This window comes from Penicillium vulpinum (assembly GCF_028829585.1).
Source record: "Penicillium vulpinum strain IBT 29486 chromosome Unknown utg000002l_segment0_segment0, whole genome shotgun sequence".
NCBI classification, from domain to species: Eukaryota; Fungi; Ascomycota; class Eurotiomycetes; order Eurotiales; family Aspergillaceae; genus Penicillium; species Penicillium vulpinum.
In genome coordinates, this window is record NW_026643242.1 from 4,404,748 (window position 1) to 4,425,940 (window position 21,193).

The following is a 21,193-nucleotide window of genomic DNA, read 5'->3' on the forward strand; positions in this document are numbered from 1 at the left end:
CCTGGCTTTGTTGGGCCGGGTTCCACTATAATCCGTTGCCCACCACTTCTCTCCCTTTTTTTTGTTTTTTTTTTTATGTATGTACTTGATTTTTATATATAGAGATCATTAAATTTGTTGAAGAGACCAATCCAGCCTTTGCTATTATAATGATATGTATCATTGAATTATATTGTATGGGGATATGTATCTCATCTACTTTGTACAAAGTACTAGATACTTCCCCATGGTCTCGGGCATTCGGCAACCGATTCGGGCTTTTTCTTTTCGGCGATTGTTAATTTTGTTTATTTTTCGCTCAGCGAGTTCAAAATTGGTGTTATGTTTTATTCCTTTTGGTAAGATCCTTAGTGCGGGTTGAATCTTCAGGAATTCCAAGGTCAGATTGTTTCATACATACTCCGTACTCCAGGGCTCCTTATAAGTACTAGTAAATCTTGCCCTAGTATACAAAGTACGGAGTACACACCTGGGCAATCTATATTAAAGTCGGCAATCAAAATATGCTCCACGCCACTCCTAATTTGAGGCGCGCTATCCGAATTAGGCTGACCTGCATGATTCAACATGATCAGCCTTCCAAGGTTGGTGTAAATTGCTTACTCCGTACTCCGAACTCCATACGATATACGGAGTACGGATTACGGCATACGGAGAAAGGATCGTCCACAGTCCAATCATATCCGTCATCACCATTATCTATGCAAACTAATGCAACTCTTACTCCGGAATGACTAGCAACATATGTACGGAGTACGGAGTACATACAATGTTACTTAATTTGGAGCAGAACATCATGGGTATTATTGGTTGAATGAAAAGACAATCGCTGAGACACAGCTTAGAACGTCCCCAGAATCCACCGGGGGCCACATCGCAAACCAGGCCCTAGCTGGTCCGAGTCAACACGCAAAATTGTACAGGGATGTGACCATGGCCCGCCTCTTGTAGAATGCAGTTGATCAAAGTTAACCTTGGAAGTATGTAAAACAAACGTTGAAAAATAACCTTGACACACAAATCACCCGTTCACTAAACCCCGTTGCAAATTCCATAAATACCAAAGGCGAAAAAGACCAATTAAAAAGTCTCTCCCAAATCGCTGGCTTGGGACTTCCTGCTTGGCGGCGGCATGGGACCAGGTCCGATGCTAGTCTTGAAGCTTCGGGGGGCCGGGATGCCGCTGATGGTTCGCTTCTTCACTATAGGGGTAGGGGAAGTAGTTAGAGTCGGGGGTCGAATTTCTTGGGAGATGCGGGAAGTTGTTGTTGGCGTAGTAATATCTTGATCCTCATCGATGAGAGACATGCCAGCGATGTTAGGGAGTTGGCCGGCATGATTGCTGAGAGAAGACCGAGGACGCCGGCCCTCTATCAAAGGGTTTGTCGAGTAGTGACCCAATGGGGTTTTGGCCCCGGGGCGGCTCGAGCGACTTTCAGGCCGGGCATTTACGGGGACACCAGAGTGCACGCTCTGGCTGAAGGAGCTGCGGCTAGAGAAACTAGTTCGGCTGCTCGGGCGACTCTCGCCTGTCCGTCCGCATGACTGGCGACCTTGTGGGGGGTAAGATGGAGTGCTTTCACTATCCCGCGCTGAGGAACCAAGGCTACTGTTACTGAGCCGCTTGCTGCGAACAGTGATCGAAGAGGGGACGACCGGGCTTTCGCTGACCACGGACCCAGAACGAGGGGATCCGCGAGAGGAGGTATCGGATGGGGCGGGAAGTCGCGATTTGGCTGATTGGACACGCTCTTCGAGCTTCTGCATCTTGCCAATCAAACCACGGATCTGGAACAGTGATCCGGACTTGGGAAGCCCCGGGGCCCGTGAGGTATTCATTCTCGTCAAACTGTTGCGAGACGATATCGACATGGAGGGAGTAGACCGACCATTGCCATTGGCATTACCATTACCGGTGCCGGTGCTGTAAGCGAAAGAAGGAGTGCGTGAATGAGTGGTACGCGGTTGACTCCGAGCGTGAAGGGTTCTGGAGTTCACTGGCTCTGCACCAGCGGCTCTCTGTCGAGGGAATGTAGGCGTAGAATTCGCGTTGGGGTTGATTGACTTGCGCATGTTCACAGACGACTCGGAGATAGGGGGCGAAGGTGGGGTAGCGGTCGACGACGCAAGGGATGATTTAGCGGGGGGCGTAGCAAATACTGGAGAAGAGGTAGCAGTAGGTGAACGGTCAAAGATCTCCAAACTCTGCGGGGTTGCTGGGCTGCGGTGGTACAAAGGAGTGGGCTTGCGGCGGCGGAATCCATGTCCTTCAGTATTTCGAAGTTTCTCTTGGATGATCTCGGCTTCAATCTTCAGATCCGAGAGCTCATCTCGGAGACGTTGGTTATCAATGCGCAGCTGCTCCCGTTCCTGCTCCCCATTTCTTATTTCCTCCTCTAGCAAGACCCCGCGCTCAATGCCGATGTTGTATTTCGATTCCATGTCCTCCAGGGACGAGGTGGTATTCCGGGCTTGACGCTCGTAGTCATCGTTGGCAACTTCAATATCCCGAAGCTTGAGCTGCAAAGTACGGTTCGTGTCTCGCAGGGTGGTGATCTCTTTCTGCAGGTTGTTCTGCACAGCGTTGCCTTCGGATTTCGACTGCTTGTATTTGGTCTGCCAGCGAAATGTTAGCGTCCGTACAATTGTGAATAATGAGCAGGGTCCCTTACCTTCCACTCGTCGACTTCATATCGCAACGTGTCGAGCTTTTCCTTCAGTTGCCGCTCCCGCTTTTCCGAAGCTTCAATGTCCTTCTCCATCTCAGTCTCCAGCTCCCGGCTGGAGGACTGAAAGTCCGCAAGCTCCGCCTCAAGTTGCTCATACTGGGCTTTGTAATGAGCCAGTTCATCTCTGTAAGAGCTGCTCGTATGCTTCCGTTCGGAAGGGAACTCATCGACGGCCGGCATCTTCTCGCGTTGGGCACCTAGAGAACCGGTCGCAAGGAATATGTCGGGACGACGGGTGCCGTCCAAATTGGCAATATTCACTAAATACCGTACCCCAGGCTAGCTTGCCCTGCAGATCGCGCCAGCCCCTCTCAAAGACTCATATGTTGAGTGGTGGCCCGATGTCAACAACCGTGCGTTTTGATAAGAGCCCCTCCCGAGGCGGTGACGCAAGGGATTGATTGCGGTACCTAGTAATGTGTCCCTCCACAGAGAGAAGAAGAGAATGTCGATTGATGGGCGAGGTAAGATGTACAAAGCTGGGTTACCTTCAACCCGCCTCGTGTCGGAAACCGGGTTAGATTAGATCGGGCTGGGAGAGACCGATGTTGTTGTTTCGGTCGTCAGGGGGGCCGGTAGATGCACTAGTCCTTATTTAGCAGATCTGGGCTCAGCCATCCACCGCTCTTTTAACGCGTTAAGGCAGAAGGTTTCTGCCCCAGGCATAATTAAGGCATCAATGTGGAGCTAAGCCTCATTGGAGCTGAAAGTGATCCTGATCGACCTCAGCCGGTGATCTGGACTCAGCAGTCCCCAGTCTCCAGTCTTTAGGTCTCTAGAGCAATCAAGTCGGAGAGGTAAGTAGCTTTGTTTGCCTTTGAATATTTTCTCTCGAACCCTCTGTGAGCCTCCAAGCTCCAAGAACATGTGTTTGTTGCCTCCAGACACTACCCTGGAAGTTATGCCCACGCACGCTGTTCTTAAGATCGCGGATCATCCTGTTTGCTTCCACGCACTTGTTTACCCCCGATTTATTCGCAAGCTCCATTTGTCTACCCCAGTTTTGAGGCTCGTCGGCTAAACGTGGGATCATGTTGTGACATCTGAACTTACATTTTCTGTCTCTTAGATAGATCCCTCTAGTGAGGCTGAGGCCCAACCCGATCTATCATCATGGCAGACTCAACCGATCTGAACCTGGACGATGCGCCTAGCGACCTTCAGGACATTCCGGAACTGGCAATGCAATTGGTGCCCCCTCCAGAGGGGACATACCCTGACAAGTAAGTTCTCATCCCATCGCCCCTTGCTTAGTAGGATCAATACCAATAACTTATGTTTATAGAGCATCTCTCCTCGCCGCAGTCCAGGACCATGGCAAGGAACACGGCTACAATGTGGTTGTTAAGTCGTCAAGCACTCCCACGGAGAAGAAACCCGGCCGCACCGCCAAGGTCTGGCTGCGTTGTGATCGTGGCGGCCACTATCGGCCACGTAACGGTCTGACTGAGGAAACGCGCAAGCGCCGCAGAACCTCGCGCTTGATGGACTGTCCTTTCATGCTAGTCGCAGCCGGCTCTCCTGGTATCTGGACCTTGACGGTTCTAAATGCGACGCACAACCATGGTCCTATTATCGAGAAGCCACGACAGGTGCCTCACCACAAGGTCCGCAAGGGCCAGCTGCCAGCCATCCCCTATGATTGGCCCCATGATGCCTCATTCACCCCATACACCACTGCGCTTGTGATCATTGACATGCAAAAGGACTGTGAGTATTTCGGACTATTACCACTATCATAGGGTCATCCGGCTGATATTCTATGCTAGTCTGTTTGCCCGAAGGATACATGGGATATCAGGGCTATGATATTTCCGGCGCGCAGGCTTTGATCCCCCGCCTGGAAAGATTGCTTCATGCCTTTCGCTCTGGCGGCTTCCCCGTCTACCATACTCGCGAGGGTACTTCGTGTCTCGTGTTTTCGGTTCCTAATCTGGTTTTACTAACTCATATTAGGTCATCGAGCCGATCTATCTACTCTTTCAAGTCGTGAGGCATACCGATCCCGAAACAACGCATCCGGCTTGGGCATTGGTTCCCCTGGTCCCATGGGCCGCCTGCTTATCCGTGGCGAGCTGGGCCATGACACCGTTGACGAATTGTACCCTCTCCCCGGTGAGCCAGTCATCGACAAGCCCGGCCGAGGTGCCTTTGCACACACCGATTTTGAACTTCTCCTCCGCAACAAGGGAGTGAAAAATCTCGTCATTGCGGGTGTGACCACCGATGTTTGTGTCTCGACAACCATGCGCGAGGCTAACGACCGCGGCTTCGACTGTGTCGTCTTGGATGATGGTACTGCAGCTGCCGAGCCGTCCCTTCATCTAGGCACGATGCAATCGATTAAAATGGAAGGCGGAATCTTTGGAACTGTTGCCAAACTGGACGATGTCATCCATGCTGTGGATAATTTCAAAACCGTCACCATGAAGAAGCTGGCTCCTCAGATGAGCGTCTAAGTATGTACTATTTGTTTTAGCGGGTTGGCTTTGGACGCTGGGATTGGACGGAATTTCCCCGGCGTTTGGGACTGGAGTTCTCTCTTTTCTGTTGAGACACTGCGGTGCGCATGCTCGTTGCTTTCTGTTTCGAAACTCTTTTGTTGGGTTTTAGCGAGCCAGGGACTATGTTGATCCCAAATAGTGTCATTTTCTGCCAACCATTTAGGCGCAGAACAATAGTCATTTACACTTCTTGTAGTTGAATTAACAAGCACACTTTTGTTTGTACTACACTACACACTGTATTATCGACCTCATCATTGACTCGTAAACTTATTTCTCTATTGGGTAGAGCAAGTCAAAACAATGCAATAGTAGATACAAAGAAAGAATCAATCCCAGAAGAATACATGCCCTAAAAACGCCACGCTCATGAACTAAACCCACCAAGACAGCCCAACTACAGCCATTTTTTCCCTGCAGCATTTACCCGAGCTCTGAAAACAGGACTCTTGATCTCCATTCCCTGCTTATAGAACGGGTTCATCGCCGTCTTGACATAGTTCTCGTACACCTCATTCATGAACTGGCGCACGGCCTCTTCGGTCTGCGGAGAGGTAGGGTTTGCGGCAATAGAGCTGGATGAGGCACGTGTGGTGGATCCTGCTGTGCCTAGCAGTGAGGAGGAACCAAGGCCGCTGGTTGTGCTGGTGGAAGAGGGAAGATTCGGGGGTTGGTGGAGGAGAAGGAAGCGTGCGCCACTTGGGGTGAGGAAGGCCGTGATGTAGGCTGCTGCCGGTGGGTAGGTGTCGATATGCTTCAGGTACCTTTTGCGACAATATTAGCTTTGGGATTAGAAGTTTAATTTAAGGTATGAAGCGCATGTTATTGGGCTTGGGGGGCTTGTTCCGTGAACATATAGCTCTCAGGGATTCGAGCCAGTTTCCAAGGGCCATTTGAGATATGGAATAGCATGTTGAACTCACATTCCACCATTCGTCCATTGCGCTTCTTCCAATATGTCCAGACTTGAGTGGATGATGAACTGGTTCATGTACTGCGCTGTCTCCGGGAAGCGGAAGCGGGCAATGCCATCACCACCGCCCTTCGAGGTGCCAAAGGCGATGTTGAACAACGGCGTATCTGTGGGCGATAGAATGGTGAAGTAGTAGGACATTTCGAGCAGCTTGGGATTATTCAGGGTTGAGATGGACCCATGGATGGTCGAGGAGCTGGGGATAGTGGCTTTACTAGTGGCCGCCATCACGTGCCGATAAGAAATGAGCTTGCCCAGGCGAAGATGATGTAGGTCTAGTATACACTTTTGATGTGGTCCACTTAAAAGTTGAAAGATATTGTGTAAGAATGAGAAGTTCTGGCTTTTTAACTAGGTTAAATGGACCTTTATGCTGTCTTCAAAGAATTTTTGGACTGTGATATCTTGTACAAACCTGATCCTCAGCTATTATATATCTTTGCATCTGAAACCTAGAACTGAATTTGCTAACAGTATTTATGATATCCTTAAGATCGATAATACAATCGCCTCAGAAGACACATATACCATCAACGTACACATATGTAACTAATAGCTCTTAACGATCAAACCAACATTACTTTGTGTTTAGTATACATACTTCAAATGCTCCGATCTCCCCGCAAAAGTCAAGCACGTGATCGACCGATAACAGCCACGGCTTTATCGCGGTCGATCGCTGTCGCAACTTTTGACCTCGACAACCTCCTGCGGAACACACCAGCGTTGAAGCACATAAAGCCCCGGTGTTTGGAAGACTTGAGAGTTTCAATATGCCGACAAATCGCCCCTATGGATTGAACCTTCCGAACAAAAGTCTTGCGGCAACGAAACCGGGGAATCCTTTCGTGCAGAAAAGAAAGAACATTTTTGACGATGACTCCGATGAAGACCAGCAAACTGGCGATGGCGCAATTGAAATCACAACTATTGGAGGGCTAGAGGAGCCAGCCACGAAAAAGAAACCCCCACCAAGCGCAGGACCACCGCCGAAACGCAAAATTCAATTCGGGAGCGGTCCCAAACCAACAGCCAAACCACTCAGCAAGAACTCGCTGTTTGCAGACGATGAAGATGAAGATGAAGAAAGAGAAAAAGAGCAACAAGGCTCAATGAATCTTGGTTTGAACCAGGCGAAGCCAAAAAAGCCAACTGCCCCTGCCCAGAAATACACCAACCTCGCGTCAATGCATAGCAGCAATATGCATGCAAAGGCAGCTGAAGAACTCGACCCATTGATCTATTCATACGATGAAGTATACGACAGTCTACATGCCAAACCCGCCAAGGCCTCAGTGGAAACAAAAAGCGAAACACCCAAGTACATGCAGAACCTGCTACAGAGTGCAGAAATCCGGAAACGGGATCAACTACGGGCTAAGGATCGCCAGTTAGCCAGGGAGCGTGAAGCTGAAGGCGATGAGTTTGCTGATAAGGACAAATTCGTCACCTCTGCCTATAAGGCGCAGCAAGCGGAACTGCGGAAGGCAGAGGAAGAAGAAGCACGCCGTGAAAAGGAAGAAGAAGAACGGCGCAAAAAGAGTGGCGGCGCCGGCATGATTGGATTCTACCGGGACGTTCTGTCGCGAGGAGAAGCACGGCACGAGGAGGTCATCAAGGCTGCAGAAGAAACTGCCCGCCGCATGAAAGCCGGCGAGATTATCGTGGATACGGAGGATAAAGAGGAGAAGACGGACGCCCAAAAGGCGGAGGATCTCAATGCTCATGGAGCTCGGATTGTTGTGAATGACGAGGGCCAAGTTGTTGACAAGCGCCAGCTGTTGTCTGCCGGACTGAACGTGGCACCGAAACTGAAATCCCAAGCAGCCCCCAAAGCAGAAGCTCCACGCCCTACTGCTGGACGACCAGGTGCCGGTGCTGGTTACCAGGGTGGCCGTGGTGCCCAGCGGGCTCGACAGACTGACATGGTCGCAAGCCAATACGAGGAGCGTGCGCGACAAGAAGAGGAGGCTGAGGCTGCAAGGCTAAAGGAGATCGCCGAAAAGAGTCGCAGTCGCAAGACCGAGAAGGATGTGTCCAGCGCCAAAGAGCGGTATCTGGCAAGAAAGAGGGAACGAGAAGAGGCTGCTGCTAGGGAGAAATCGAAGGGGGCCTAAGTGTATGCCAAAACCTGGAGTGGATGTTTTGCATCCATGGAATTTTGGAATACCTAATATTGCATAACTAGCGCTGGAGAGAGACTTGTACATTACTCATGATACCAAAAAGAGACCCCGACTTTGACTCATAAGGCTGTTTGCTTGGTATGGATGAACCTTGTAAGGTCTCAGTGTAGAAGCTGATGTAAACTCTAGTTGAGAATATGTATTCATACTATAAATGTAACAAATACTTGCCCTCCTCCCTCTAATTCTTTTCTTTTTCATTCAACCATCAGTCCCCACTTCGGTAAGTTCATCGCTATACAAAGTACATTCGGAGAAACCATTGCCAAGACTCCTTAACCCCGGCTTACCTCACCAACTTACTCTCACATCACATGACCCCACACGGGCTGAGTTAATCCGGACCGAAAGCACTCGCTAAGCCGCCCCACACAGGTCGCACTCCCAATTTTGCACTCCCAAATCGAGGTTCAAGAATCGCTTCATCACCAAACCACTTCAATCACCCGTTCATCAACGTCAATCATCCAACATGGGTAAGGTTCACGGCTCTCTCGCCCGTGCCGGTAAGGTCAAGGCTGCCACTCCTAAGGTGAGTTCTCTTCGATTTCCAACGAACGCCACTCGATACACGATCGCAGTGGTCATCCATTCGGCCAGTCCTTTTAACGACAATTTTGCATCCAGGTCGAGCCCCAGGAGAAGAAGAAGAACCCCAAGGGTCGCGCCTACAAGCGTGTTCTTTACACCCGCCGTTTCGTCAACGTTACCATGACCGGTGGCAAGCGCAAGGTACATATCGACTGACTCTCACCCACCCACAACGCACAACAAAATACAACACAAATTTCGCGAAATACCCACGAACACACACCACGAATACCGATATTGGAAGGACAGAATGGCTGACCAGTAGCGAAATGCAGATGAACCCCAACCCCGGCCAATAGATTATTCAAGTCGTTAAAGCAACCACCTGAGCCGCGATCGGCTAGTCGAGTTCTACGATGAAAATCTTCGCATAACCACGGCACGACCACGGCCCAAACGAACGAAAGCACACCAGATACGGCTGGTACTTGTACGGATGATATCACGCTTCTTCGTCTTCACTTGAATTTTTTTTTTGCTGGCAAACGGATGGGTTTTTTTGGAGGTTGATTCGCGGAAATGGATGAATACCCATGGCGGTCTGAGGATGGAAAGCTGTGGCTGGATGTGAGCTGTCTACGGGCAGTCCTCGCAGGCTAGACTTCAGAGCCACTTTTCGACTCATTTCATAGGCTGTTTCATGAATTGCATTTCCGATCCAGAAATGGACTCTACCTCTTTTTCCATGCTTTTCAGGTTATTTCTACTTGAGAAAGTGCCTAACGGCGTATTTAGAGCTTGCTCTCAGTTGTTTGCCTCTGCAGGGCTGATGTTTGAGCTGTAGAATGGATTAGGCGGGCCCTTCCATAGTGGGACTCAGTCCATATGCGGTTTGTTATACAGTTTGTTCTGTTGGTCTCTCCGCACGGCCGTGCATTGAAATGCACTCCACACTCCTGTGTATGTTTGCTCCACATGTGTTAGAGCTCACCAGTATATATATAGTTCAAGTCCTCGTGTCTTTCCAACTTTTGTGTCGCATCATAGGGCTCCACGTCATGAAAAGCGCGGGGGCTAATGAAGATTGGCCAGTCTTTCTGCTCTAGCTTTTTCAAGAGAACTCAGTAGAATCTATTTCAATTTAAAGAAGAAAAAAAAAGCATCGCTATCTATCCACTATAAATGCAGTGTATACGATCAGAATCATAGGCTTATATGCTGTCTACATATTTGGAAGATACGTAAATATATTGTACCTGTCTCAAAAGGTGCCAACAAAGGATAGGAGCATGATGTGTTCATTGAAAGAGTCGAGCCGCAAGATTGTATCCATGACATAGGGACACACCTGTTCTTGTTCTTCATTATCGCTATTTGCAATGAAGGGCACCAGAGCGGTATGGTTGTGGGCCTTTCCCGATCCGTGCGGGCGGTGGGACGGGTCGATGGGTCATGTGGCCGATAATCGTTGTATATCCAGTCTCCATCTGGCATGAATATTGTCCTCTCCCCACGCCATGCATGGTTTCACGATTGAGCGCTCTGAGATCTGTCTTCAGAACAACATCTCGTCCCTCTCAAGCTAGTTCTCGCAGATCGGTTGTCAGTCTGCCAGTGGAAACACCTATCGATGAGGAAACGCTTCCTCACTACGACGCGAAGCAATTCTATCCCGTACACATTGGAGACTTTTTCAATGATAGATATCGAGTCACCAGCAAGCTTGGCTATGGGGCATACTCGACGAGTTGGCTATGTCGGGATATTCAGTACGTGGCCGACCGTTCTTGCAAGCTCAAGAAAATGATCCAGCTAATCTCAATCAGACACCAAAGCTATGTCGTGCTGAAAGTATCTACATCACTGCAAAAATTTCCTACTGCGACAGATCGCGAATTCAGGATTTATGAGCACCTTGCAAAAATCAATTCGGCACACCCCGGACAATCCCTGCTTCGAGAGCTCTATGACTCCTTTGAGCTCCGGGGCCATACTGGAAATCACCGGTGTCTCGTCCTTCAACCCATGCATATGACGCTTCTGGAGATGACGACACTGAATCCAAAACCGTTTGATCTCCCTCTTCTTAAGATGATGCTCCGACGATTATTATTTGCGCTTGACTATTTGCACACTGAAACAAATATTACCCACACTGGTACTATCTTTTTTGAATCTAGATGGGAAATGCTTGTCTGACTTGTACTAGATTTGAAAACTGATAACGTGATGCTCAGTCTAGAGGATACTACGATGCTGGCCGATTGTGCGGATGAAGAAACCAGGCAGCCAAGCCCTCGAAAAATCATAGATCAATCGCGAACCATATACCAAAGTCGAAGGTTTCGCCGACCGTTAAGAGGAAAGAGCTTCGGTCTTCCAATCCTTTGTGATTTTGGGGAGGCAAGGATTGGGAAAATACATGAGTCGGGACCTTTCATACAGCCGGATATATACCGAGCTCCAGAAATTATGTTCGAGATGGCATGGGGGAGCGCTGTTGATATATGGAATCTGGGGGCTTTAGTGAGTGCTTGAAATATTTCTCATTTGTGTGCCCTGCTAATAAAAGCTAAGATTTGGGATCTCTTCGAAGGGGGACATTTATTTGGGAATATTTTCGATGAAAATGGCAATCATGACCCCTTCAAACACCTTGCGCTGATGGTCGCTTTGATCGGGCCACCGCCGGCTGATTTTGTGCAGCGCAGTGAAACTACGGGGCAGTGCTTTGATCGCAATGGTAATGACTGTTGAATTATATCGGGACTTAATTTGTACTGATATTCTTGCAGGTACTTGGATTGCCAATGAAGACGCGCTTGTGCCGCAAGAATCTTTGGAAAATCTATGAAATGCGACTTTCTGGCAGTGAAAAAGAGGCGTTTCTTCAATTTCTTAGATCTATGCTCAAGTGGTTACCAGAAGAGCGCAGGACGGCAAGACAGCTGCTTGATGATCCGTGGCTGCTCCAATCCTAGCAACTTGTATTTCGATAATCTGCACTTCATTTTTGAAAGCTTTCCTAGAGAAAGCATGTCCTGTCAATGAGACCCTTAAGCGCTTGGTCTATTTTAATACATGTGGTTGGCTAAATCCCTTCACCAAGTCCATCGATGTCATGACATAGTTGCGGATGCTTCCCGCGGTGGCATACCGAACAAAGAGGCATGACCTCACCAGCTCAATGCCGGGCCATCCGGAAATGATCCTGTGCAGGTTTCTGAACATCTAAAGCCGTAGACGCCCACGGATCGAGTTAATTTAAGGTTATCGGGGGTAGAATAAGATGACTAAGAGGAAATTGGCCAGTCGCTGATTTCAATCCTGACTTCCACATCCACTTGGGATATTTATGGGACACAATGAGTAGATATCCAGGCGTGTCTAATCGTCAGACAGTGGAGAAATACATCGCTTATAGGCCATTGAGTTTAACCGGAGCCGATCCCAACCTCCAGGTCTCTACCCCACACAACCCCGTTAAGCATTCGAAATTGGGTTGAGTCGATGTCATTGCAATCGAATGGATTTTACATATGGCGATACTACAAGGTACAATGCGAAGAACTATGTCAATTTTGCCAATCGGGTCCACATATTTTTCGTTGGGCCAGAAGCTGCAAAACAATAAATGATTACAAGCTATCATAACCCGTCATCTTAACTGGAGAATAAAAGCACATTGGATACAAAGCGTGTGATATCAAAAGCTGGAGTGGATACCACTCGAAGACCCACCTATCCCGCTCTGGTTAAGCATCATCGACTTTCTGATATTAGGCTGTGCCATGACATCGAGCTCCCCATTGTGTTCTTGGATTGGGCTGCGGGCCTTGGAATCCAAACAAAGGCATGGGATGGCTCAGCTGCATACCGAGAAAGCTCTCCCCTCATACGCTCACTTGTGCTTGTACCCACTGCTAGATACGAACATTGTTCGGACATCAGTGAAATAGATCCATGATGCAATGAGGAGATGGATTGTTGCTAATATTATTTAGGTGCCCCCAGAGCCCTCATTTCTGACTAGGCGTCCAATTTTGTATTCCCATCGACTATATTTTTGAAAGCTGAACAAACACGACTGAATGAGCTATCCTGAATGACATTAATTGATTAATCATTTATATTTACGATCCCATTTTTAATCTGTTCACGCATCGATTTACCTCGCGTTAATTCACCCCATCTCCCCCATCTCAATTACCTCCCATCAGCATGTTCGCCAAGGCCAAGGAGATCCTCGATAGGGGCTCATCCATCCGCGAGGAAGTCAACCAAGGCAATTTTAATGGCGCCAAAGACGCCGTCAAAGGTCAAGGCTCCAAAGGATCGACTGGCCAGGAGGGAGGCAATGCCAACGAGATGCTCGATAAAGGCTCATCCGTCCGCGATGAAGCCAACCAAGGAAACTTTAATAGCGCCAAAGAAAATATGACCCAGGGTCAAACAAAAGAATCAACCGGCCAGGGAGGCAAGGCCAACGACATGCTTGACAAAGGCTCATCCGTTCGTGATGAAGCCAACCAAGGAAACTTTAATAGCGCCAAAGAAAATATGACCCAGGGTCAAACCAAACAATCGACCGGCCAGGGAGGTAAGGCCAATGAGATGTTCGAAAGGGGCTCGTCCATCCGCGATGAAGCCAACCCCGGAAATTTCAATGGCGCCAAAGATATCACCCAAGGTCAGACTAGTAACGTATCGACCGGACAGGGGGTTGTCGGCGGAGCATCGGGCAACGCTGCTGGAATGAACAAAGAATACATCAACAGCGAGAATGTTCAGGAGACCGGAATGCCAACCAGCAAAGGAGGTATTGCCCAAGACTACACCGGCACCTCCTCCACTGGCGAAACTATGCTGGAGCAACGAGCCATCGGCAACGAGAGGCGAGGAACTGGCCAGGAACAGCAAGAAAGCATCATCGAAAACAACAAGAGTGGCTCTAAAAGGGACCGCAGAGGCAGTGTGGCGGCCGGAGAGCTTGAACCTAACTACGACATCCGCAAGGGCCCAATCACCATGCCAGGTACTTTCCAAGAAAAGAACTATCACAATGAGACTGGCAAAGAAACTCTCGTTCAAAGAGGAACTAGCAGCAAAGGAATCATTGATGGTGGATCATCCGCCGACAAGAAAAGCTCTCCTCAGGTTGTCTTCGCGGGCGGCAACAAGGCCGGCTCAAACAACAAGACTGGAACATCCGGCCTTGGAGGCGACTTTGGCGAGGAATACATAGAAAAAGAGTTCCACGACTATGAAAAAATCAGCCCGGACATCTTCAGCGAGGGAGCCGTTGGCAAAGACCTCCAAAAGAAAGCTGCTGGTCAAGAAGAAGTTGGAAAATACCATCTTGACAAAAAGCAACTTGACAAGCAGGGCTCCCACGCTACCGAGAGAGAAGGGGCAGCCGAAGCTGCTGCCGCCGCCGCTGCTGTCGGCGACGGCCATGGTATGAGTAAAGCAACCAGCAACCAGGCCTCTTCCACCAGAAAACAGACAACCAAGAGGCGTTCCGCCTCTGACACCATCGCAGCCAGAGAACAAGATCTAGCTTCCAAAAACCCGAGGAGGAAGGTTTCTTCCACCGTGGGAGAACATGATCGTGCAAGTGGACATGGACTGGCCGCCTCAAACCAGACGAGCAAGGGGGGTTATACTTATGCCCATGCGGCAGCTGGTGAAACCCTGAAGGCCAAGACCCCGACAAGCGCAGGGTATGCTGCTGCCAGTGGATCTGATCAAACAAGTGGTCTACGTTCTACCACCACGAGCCAGACAAACAATGCCTTCTACAATACCAGCACCACTGGCTCAAACCAGGCGGGTATCGCCAGTGGAGGAGTCCTGGGACTTCACCAAGATGGCAAAGTTCATCAAGGAAGCATTACTGGCGGCGGAGGAATTCAACACGGCAGTGCCTATGGTGCTTCGAGCAATGATGGCTCCAAGAATGGAACCATCCACGCCGGCTCCGGTACCAAGAGCAGCGCCAAAAATGAAGCTGCCTCGAAGCGCATGGTCAGACAGCTGAGTAGCAGTAGCTACAAGCTCACTGTCCTCCAGGAGAAGGTCCAGGCTGTGTCCCAGAAGTGCAAGACTCAGCTGGGTCTGTCTTCCGGTGCGATCAGCAAGCGCAGCTCTACCGTGGATGATTTCTACGATGCTGTTGCAGCTGAACGTCTCCGCTGGATGCCTCATGATGGCAGCAGACTCGACTGCAGCCTCAGATGGGCGTCCAGACTGGCACATGCAGTCGACGCTCTTCGGGAGTCCGTCGGAGCCTTTGCGCCTGCTGCCAACGAGGCCGCAACGCTCATCTGGGGATTCGCTATCCTCCTCTTGGAGGTGAGTCCAGGTGGCCATTGCAACTTTTTGGATATGGGATACTAACTAGTTGTAATAGTCTGATATGGACGACACGGATATCTTCGAGAGCGTCTTTGGCCGATATGGCCGAGTTGCCGTCGGCATCTACTTGCTTCTGCAGTATGAGGTCGCGTACAAATCCTCTCCTGAACTTCAGCCAGAGGTTGCTGCAGTCTTCGCAGATTTGCTTGAGATGGTCTCTAGCACGACTATCAGCTGTGTCGAGGGATTCAAGAGCAAAGAGTCCGATCAAGTTATTGGACGCAATGTTGACGACGCTTTTGTGACCTATGCCAAGCGCTTTTCTACCCACTGGAATTGCATTGTCGATGCTCACACTGCGAAGCTCGTGGAGGCGAGCTCCCTGATCTACTCCTCGCCTGAGCTGGGTAGTTTGCGTCAATTCCTGGGAGTGCAGGACCGCCCTCTTCAGTTTATCCTCGACTCTCGCGCTCACTCGCTTGCTGATGGATCGTTTGAGTGGTTCAACAACACGCTCTACGATTTCTCTGTCTCAAGCTCCCCTGTGATGCTCATTTCCGGTGGTCCTGGCTCAGGAAAGAGTGCACTGGCCCAATGGGCGATCGAAAGGCTACAGGAGTCTGCTGAGCACGATAGCTGGAATGTTATTCCATACACCATTCGTGAGCTTTCCTCTTTTCCTCTTTTCCTCTTTTCCTCTTCGTTACTTGCGAGCTAACCCAATACAGGTGCTGATGTTCCTGTCGCTACTTTGCCTCTGCGCATTCTGAAGGGTATCCTTCACCAGATGTTGGATCACTCTGTCAGTGACAGGGTCACACAGGAGGCTATCCTGGTTGAAGTCGCCAAGGCAGCCCAAGGAGCGATCGATGGTGCTGGAGATGAGGTATTTGAAGCCAGCCTTTGGAGAGGTATTCGTGCTGGTCTTTCTACAAACATTCAGTACATGTTTGTGGTTGACGGCGTCGACCAGATCAAGGGTGGCCATGCGAATGCCATTGCTTGTCTTGATCGCTTCTGTGAGATTCTCTCCGAACAGAATGCTGGATCTAAGATGATCGCTTTCACCCGGCCCCTGAGCTCGAAGACCAGTTCCAAAGGCGTTCAGCAGTTTACCATGCAGAGCTCCCAGACCAAGTCCGATATCACAGCATATGTCAACAAGATGCTTGCATCTGGTGCAAACTTTGAAACCAACAAGGGCAACCAGCTTCAAGCCGCTGTGTCTGCCATTGTAGCCCGCTCCCAGGGCTCTTTCAGTTGGGCTGAGATGGCAGTTGCATACGCTAAACAGCAAAAGAGCTTGAGCCAGGCTGTTGCCTCCGTTCAGGCCCTGCCGCAGTCGATGCCAGAACTTCTTGACATCCACTTCAAGAGCCTTGACTTCAACCAACCGGGTACTAGTAATGTTGTTTCCTGGCTCGCAGTAGCCGAGAGGCCCTTGCTAGTCGAAGAGATTGAGCATTTGTTGAATGTGGACCCTAAGGGCCCCAGCTACTCTAAGCAGCCAATTAGTAGCTATGACATCTTGAATGCCCTGAGCCCGCTGATCATGACCCGTGATGGCGTGGTATCTTTCGCCCACACCTGCATTCGTGACCACTTCATCAAACAGGCCAAGTCGTCCAGTGGAAAGTCCCAGCTCAGTATCAAGGATTCGCACTACGACCTGCTCGCTAGGTGTCTTTCCTATGTGCAGTTGAGCCTGCGTGAGGAGGTTGATATCTCCATGGATAAGCTGAGCATCGAGGAGCGCAACAACTTGTTTGACAAGTATGCCGTCTTGGAATACACTGCACGCTACTGGCTGTCGCATCTCCTCTCTTCGCCCTTGGTCACCGATGAGGGAGAGTTCCAATTCAATTCAAGCTTCAAGAACCTGCTGCCTGGAAGCGTCCTCTTTGCACGCCTCGAGTTGACTTGCCGCGAGTCCCAGTTCACTCGATCTAGTGTCGTGGAGCTCTATAGACTTGCAAGCGACATTCGCCGATTGGTTCTCGGCGAGAAGTCCAAGGCCCTGTTGCAAAGCTTGGTCCTCAGCGCGCGCGTGTCCAAGATGGCACATGCCGGTCACGCCGATGAGACCTGCTACGAAGCATGGAAGCTTAGCCAGGAGCTTCTCGGCCAGTCACACTCGATCACTCTGGAATGCTCCGAGATGATGACAGAGTCATTCTCGGAGCGAGGCACAATGACCTCCCAGCAGGAAGAGATCATGAAGTACTTGATCTTGACCGATTCCGAGATCACCGGGGTGGAGTTCAGCCAACGCCTCAGGTATCTTGGAATCATCGTCAGCATGTACAAGTCTCGCAAGGAAGATCAATCCGCATTGCTCATCTCGAAGCACTTCTATCAGGAAGTTCTTCAGAAGTATGGTACCAATTCGCGCCAGTCATCCCAGACTGCTGAATTCTTGACCACCCACTTCCCGACAACTGGAAGCGACGAGATGAGCCGCGATATTGCCAGAACTAAGTATGACAATATGGTGCGCACCATGGAGGTCACCGACGAGCGCCGAATCTCCTACACTCTGTACATGGCCAAGATGTATGAGGAGCAGGGTGATACGTCTCACGCCCAGGCAGTTCTTTCAAGCCTGTGGGCTGGTCTCAACTCGCGCGATATCGACTCTGTTGATATGATGGACAAGAAATCCAATGTCGCTCTTGTGTACTACCAGTTCCTCCGCCGTCAGGACCGAAGTGATGAGTCTGAAGTCATCATCCGTGAACTGGTTGCAGATCTCGAGGTTACTGGTATTCACTCCGAGGAGATGATGCAGCGCGTGCACCTTCTCCGCGCTGAGACTCGGGAGATGCTCATGTTCAATCTCGATCGCTCCTTGTCGATTCTCATGTGGCGCTACTACAAGGAGAGCCACCAAGAGTACTCGGAGGAGGCAACCTCTCTGGCGCTCTCAATTGCCCAGAGCATGGCTAATGGGGTCTCTATCGAGAATGCATCATCCCTGACTTCTGGAGATCGCAAGCTGCTGGTTGAGCTGCTGGACGTTATCTCAGCCAGTCCCGAAAACATGACTGTCACTACCTTGATCATGTGCCACAACCTTGCTACTATTTACGTGCGCGAGGAAGACTGGGTCCAAGCCAGCGAATGCGCGATGGCGGTTCTGCAGCATATATGGCCCAGCGTGGAACAGGCCAAATCCAAGCAGAAGTTCTCGCATGAGCTGGCACCTCCCGCAGCAGATCTGGCTTTGGTGTTGGCCTACTGCCACTTCCGCAGGCTGCATCTGGAACAGGCTACAGTTGTGTATGAGAATGCCTTCCGTAGCTTGATCTCTTCTGACGGAGTCCCTGTGGCGTCGGTGCTGGCTGTTGCCAAGGCTGTCGTCGAGTTCCACGAGACTACTTACCAGTTCACCAAGGCACTGAACTTGCTCCATACCATGAGCAACTTCCTGGTCTCTCGCCTCGGAGAGACCCACGAGCATACTATCGATAACATGTATCTCGAGGCTGCTTTGGCCACTCGTCTGGAGATGGCCGACGAGGCTAAGAGCATTTACCAGCGCATCTACAAGGCTACCTCTGATGAGAACAAGATTGCTCCAGAGGGAGTCGAAGCTGCAATTGCCCTCATCAACATCTACGAGAAGGAGATGCAGTGGGATTCTGCGTTGCGTGTTTACAGATCTCTCTGGCCTACCCTGGTTGTCGAAGACAACAAGGAAAATACATATGATCATGCGCTCGTGGACCGGATGCTGGAGAAGACTTACATTGGCTACATGGCTATTCTGACTTCCCACAAGAGGTCCGACTTCTCCGAGCGGTACCAGGTTGCCTCCGAGTATGTCATGACCTGTCGCCACGTGCACGGCGCAACAAGCCAGAAGACGCTCAATGCAACCTTGCTCTTTGCCGAGCTGTGTGAGTCGAGCGATTCGTACGTTGACCAAGCCATCTCGCTGTACAAGATGCCTCTGGAAACCAGCGAGTGGGTGGCTCCATCTCAGTCGTCGAAGGGTCTCGACCAGATGACTACCCCGTTGCCTATCACTCTCAAGCACAAGTTGGCACAGCTGTATGTCCGCAAGCATGCTTCGTCCGGAGAAGCCCGTTCTCTCTACACCGAAGAGTTCCAACTAGCCAAGAAGAACCAGGGCTACTTCTCCACCACGACTCTCTCCTGGCTCCGTGAACTTGCCCTCGCCCATTCGCGGCAGAGAACTTCTTCTTCTGTTCAGCAGGGTTCCGCTATCCTTCACACTTACTCTACCGACATCTTGCATGCCGGTGGTGACCCTGACACAATCGGCGACTGGGCCCGCCGGATCGCAAGTATCTACCTTGAGTGCGGCTTCGTCTCAGGTGGCAACGAGCTCCTTGATGAACTCCGCCACCGCGTGGTTTACGGCGAGTCTTCCAACATCAATCTGAGGGATCGCCACGATGCCATCTTCGTCGCTGCTTTCGAGGAAGTCTTCGGCAAGCGTGCCACTTACGACCAGATCATGGCCGACATGGCTCGTGAGAGGAAGACTTCCCAGGCCTTTGCCAAGAGCTTGTCTAGCCACGACTTCATCCCCACTCTGATCACTGGCCACCAGCTCTACAATATCCAGATTGGCCAGAAGAGAGTTCGTGCTGCCAACGACACCAAGGACAAGTTGTACGACTACTTCTGCTCCAACCTGTCTGCCACCGGTGTTGCCGACAAGGCAATTGTGCAGCAGTTCTACCAGATTTGTCTGCGTGAGGTTCACAATGAGGACTACAACATCAACATTCTGACAAACACTACCAACCTTGTTCGCGACCTGTGCAACTCTTCCCGCTTCCAGGAATCTGCCATTCTGACAGGCGTTTTGCACTCATTCATGCACATCACCAATGGCCTCGACAGCCACGAAAGCATCAACACTGCTATCCAGCTGTGCTTGTACCTGAGCGGCCACAAGGCAACCAAGTGCACCAACGAAAAGACCTACCACACCATGTCCATCAAGTCCAAGCTGTTCCTTCAGGAGATCATGACAGCTTCGAAGTCCCTCGGCATCGAGATGGTAGACCTGCCTTTCACCGACCTCAACAACATCATCACCCTCCTAGGAGAGTACGAGATGTTCGACGAGCTCGAGGCCATCCTGACCCAACTCTGGACCTCCCGCATCGTCCAGCGCACCTGGACACCGGACGTGGTCGTATGGATCGGCCGACGACTCGTGGAGACCCGTTTCTGCAGCGGCAAGGTCGATTCCGCTATCCAGCTATGCCGCGACATCTGCTACAACCTGCGCCAGGTTTGGGGCAGCTGCGACCCGGTCACACTGGACATGACCAAGCTTCTCTCTGCCTTGTTCACGGCATCTGAGAACTACCAGTCCGCAGCAACTCTGCACGAAGGAATCTTGTACGACCTGCTCGGCGACTCCGAGGCGGAGGGCCATGCCCGTGCTGCTGATACCGCATCGCAGCATATGGAGTTGATGCGTCGTGCGCAGTCACGTCTCGGAACAGGCCAGACGGCCAGACGGGCTTCGGCGCATGCAGAGCTGTACCAGTCGTTGGTGGATCGCTTCGGTGTGGAGACTGAGCAGATGAAGAATGCTGGTGAGGCCAATGGTGGTGCGCAATTCGGTATTTGGTCGAAGCCTAGACGGTTCAGCATTGATGTTCACGATATGGAGGATGGTCAGATGCACCACAATCATATTCGCGAGTCTAGCAGTGCTCCGAGACGTATCTCGGTGCAAGCTCTCTAAGTATACGATTGGAAAAATTGAATTGGTATATGGGATATTTGGATTTGAGTTTATGTTGGCGCGTTTTCTGATGTTCAAAATGTTTTACTGCACAAAAAATGATTTGAATGCTTTTGCTTCATCCTAATTAAATCTTCTATACATGTCGTATAATGTCAATGTCATATTTGAATCTTTTT

At 50.4% G+C, this 21,193-nt stretch overlaps 7 protein-coding genes across 7 annotated transcripts; 5 read left to right on the forward strand and 2 right to left on the reverse strand.

Moving 5' to 3' along the window:
* Window positions 1–1,080: 1,080 nt before the first annotated feature.
* nde1 (nuclear distribution protein NudE) lies at window positions 1,081–2,946 on the reverse strand (the record flags this gene model as incomplete). The annotated part of the gene is made up of 2 exons (XM_057252380.1): window positions 2,673–2,946; window positions 1,081–2,616 (listed from the first exon to the last, which is right to left on the reverse strand). The coding sequence occupies exons 1-2, from the start codon at window positions 2,907–2,909 to the stop codon at window positions 1,081–1,083; spliced, it is 1,773 nt and encodes a 590-aa protein (XP_057111705.1). The 5' UTR covers window positions 2,910–2,946.
* An 896-nt stretch (window positions 2,947–3,842) lies between these two features.
* N7479_004684 (cysteine hydrolase family protein) lies at window positions 3,843–5,188 on the forward strand (the record flags this gene model as incomplete). Its single annotated transcript, XM_057252381.1, has 4 exons — window positions 3,843–3,952; window positions 4,015–4,439; window positions 4,499–4,630; window positions 4,686–5,188. 4 exons carry the CDS (start codon window positions 3,843–3,845, stop codon window positions 5,186–5,188), a joined length of 1,170 nt encoding a protein of 389 aa, XP_057111706.1.
* Window positions 5,189–5,630: 442 nt separating this feature from the next.
* N7479_004685 (TRAPP subunit TRS20) lies at window positions 5,631–6,434 on the reverse strand (the record flags this gene model as incomplete). The annotated part of the gene is made up of 2 exons (XM_057252382.1): window positions 5,631–5,997; window positions 6,157–6,434. 2 exons carry the CDS (start codon window positions 6,432–6,434, stop codon window positions 5,631–5,633), a joined length of 645 nt encoding a protein of 214 aa, XP_057111707.1.
* A 545-nt stretch (window positions 6,435–6,979) lies between these two features.
* Window positions 6,980–8,323, forward strand: N7479_004686 (splicing regulator NSRP1-like domain-containing protein; the record flags this gene model as incomplete). Its single annotated transcript, XM_057252383.1, has 1 exon — window positions 6,980–8,323. The coding sequence occupies one exon, from the start codon at window positions 6,980–6,982 to the stop codon at window positions 8,321–8,323; it is 1,344 nt and encodes a 447-aa protein (XP_057111708.1).
* Window positions 8,324–8,761: 438 nt separating this feature from the next.
* On the forward strand, window positions 8,762–9,669 carry N7479_004687 (40S ribosomal protein eS30). The gene is made up of 3 exons (XM_057252384.1): window positions 8,762–8,924; window positions 9,020–9,124; window positions 9,259–9,669. The coding sequence occupies exons 1-3, from the start codon at window positions 8,865–8,867 to the stop codon at window positions 9,280–9,282; spliced, it is 189 nt and encodes a 62-aa protein (XP_057111709.1). The 5' UTR covers window positions 8,762–8,864; the 3' UTR covers window positions 9,283–9,669.
* A 775-nt stretch (window positions 9,670–10,444) lies between these two features.
* Window positions 10,445–11,904, forward strand: N7479_004688 (putative protein kinase; the record flags this gene model as incomplete). Its single annotated transcript, XM_057252385.1, has 5 exons — window positions 10,445–10,692; window positions 10,750–11,081; window positions 11,133–11,449; window positions 11,501–11,623; window positions 11,719–11,904. 5 exons carry the CDS (start codon window positions 10,445–10,447, stop codon window positions 11,902–11,904), a joined length of 1,206 nt encoding a protein of 401 aa, XP_057111710.1.
* A 1,240-nt stretch (window positions 11,905–13,144) lies between these two features.
* N7479_004689 (uncharacterized protein) lies at window positions 13,145–21,014 on the forward strand (the record flags this gene model as incomplete). The annotated part of the gene is made up of 4 exons (XM_057252386.1): window positions 13,145–14,381; window positions 14,466–15,277; window positions 15,336–15,942; window positions 16,009–21,014. The coding sequence occupies 4 exons, from the start codon at window positions 13,145–13,147 to the stop codon at window positions 21,012–21,014; spliced, it is 7,662 nt and encodes a 2,553-aa protein (XP_057111711.1).
* Window positions 21,015–21,193: the final 179 nt, after the last annotated feature.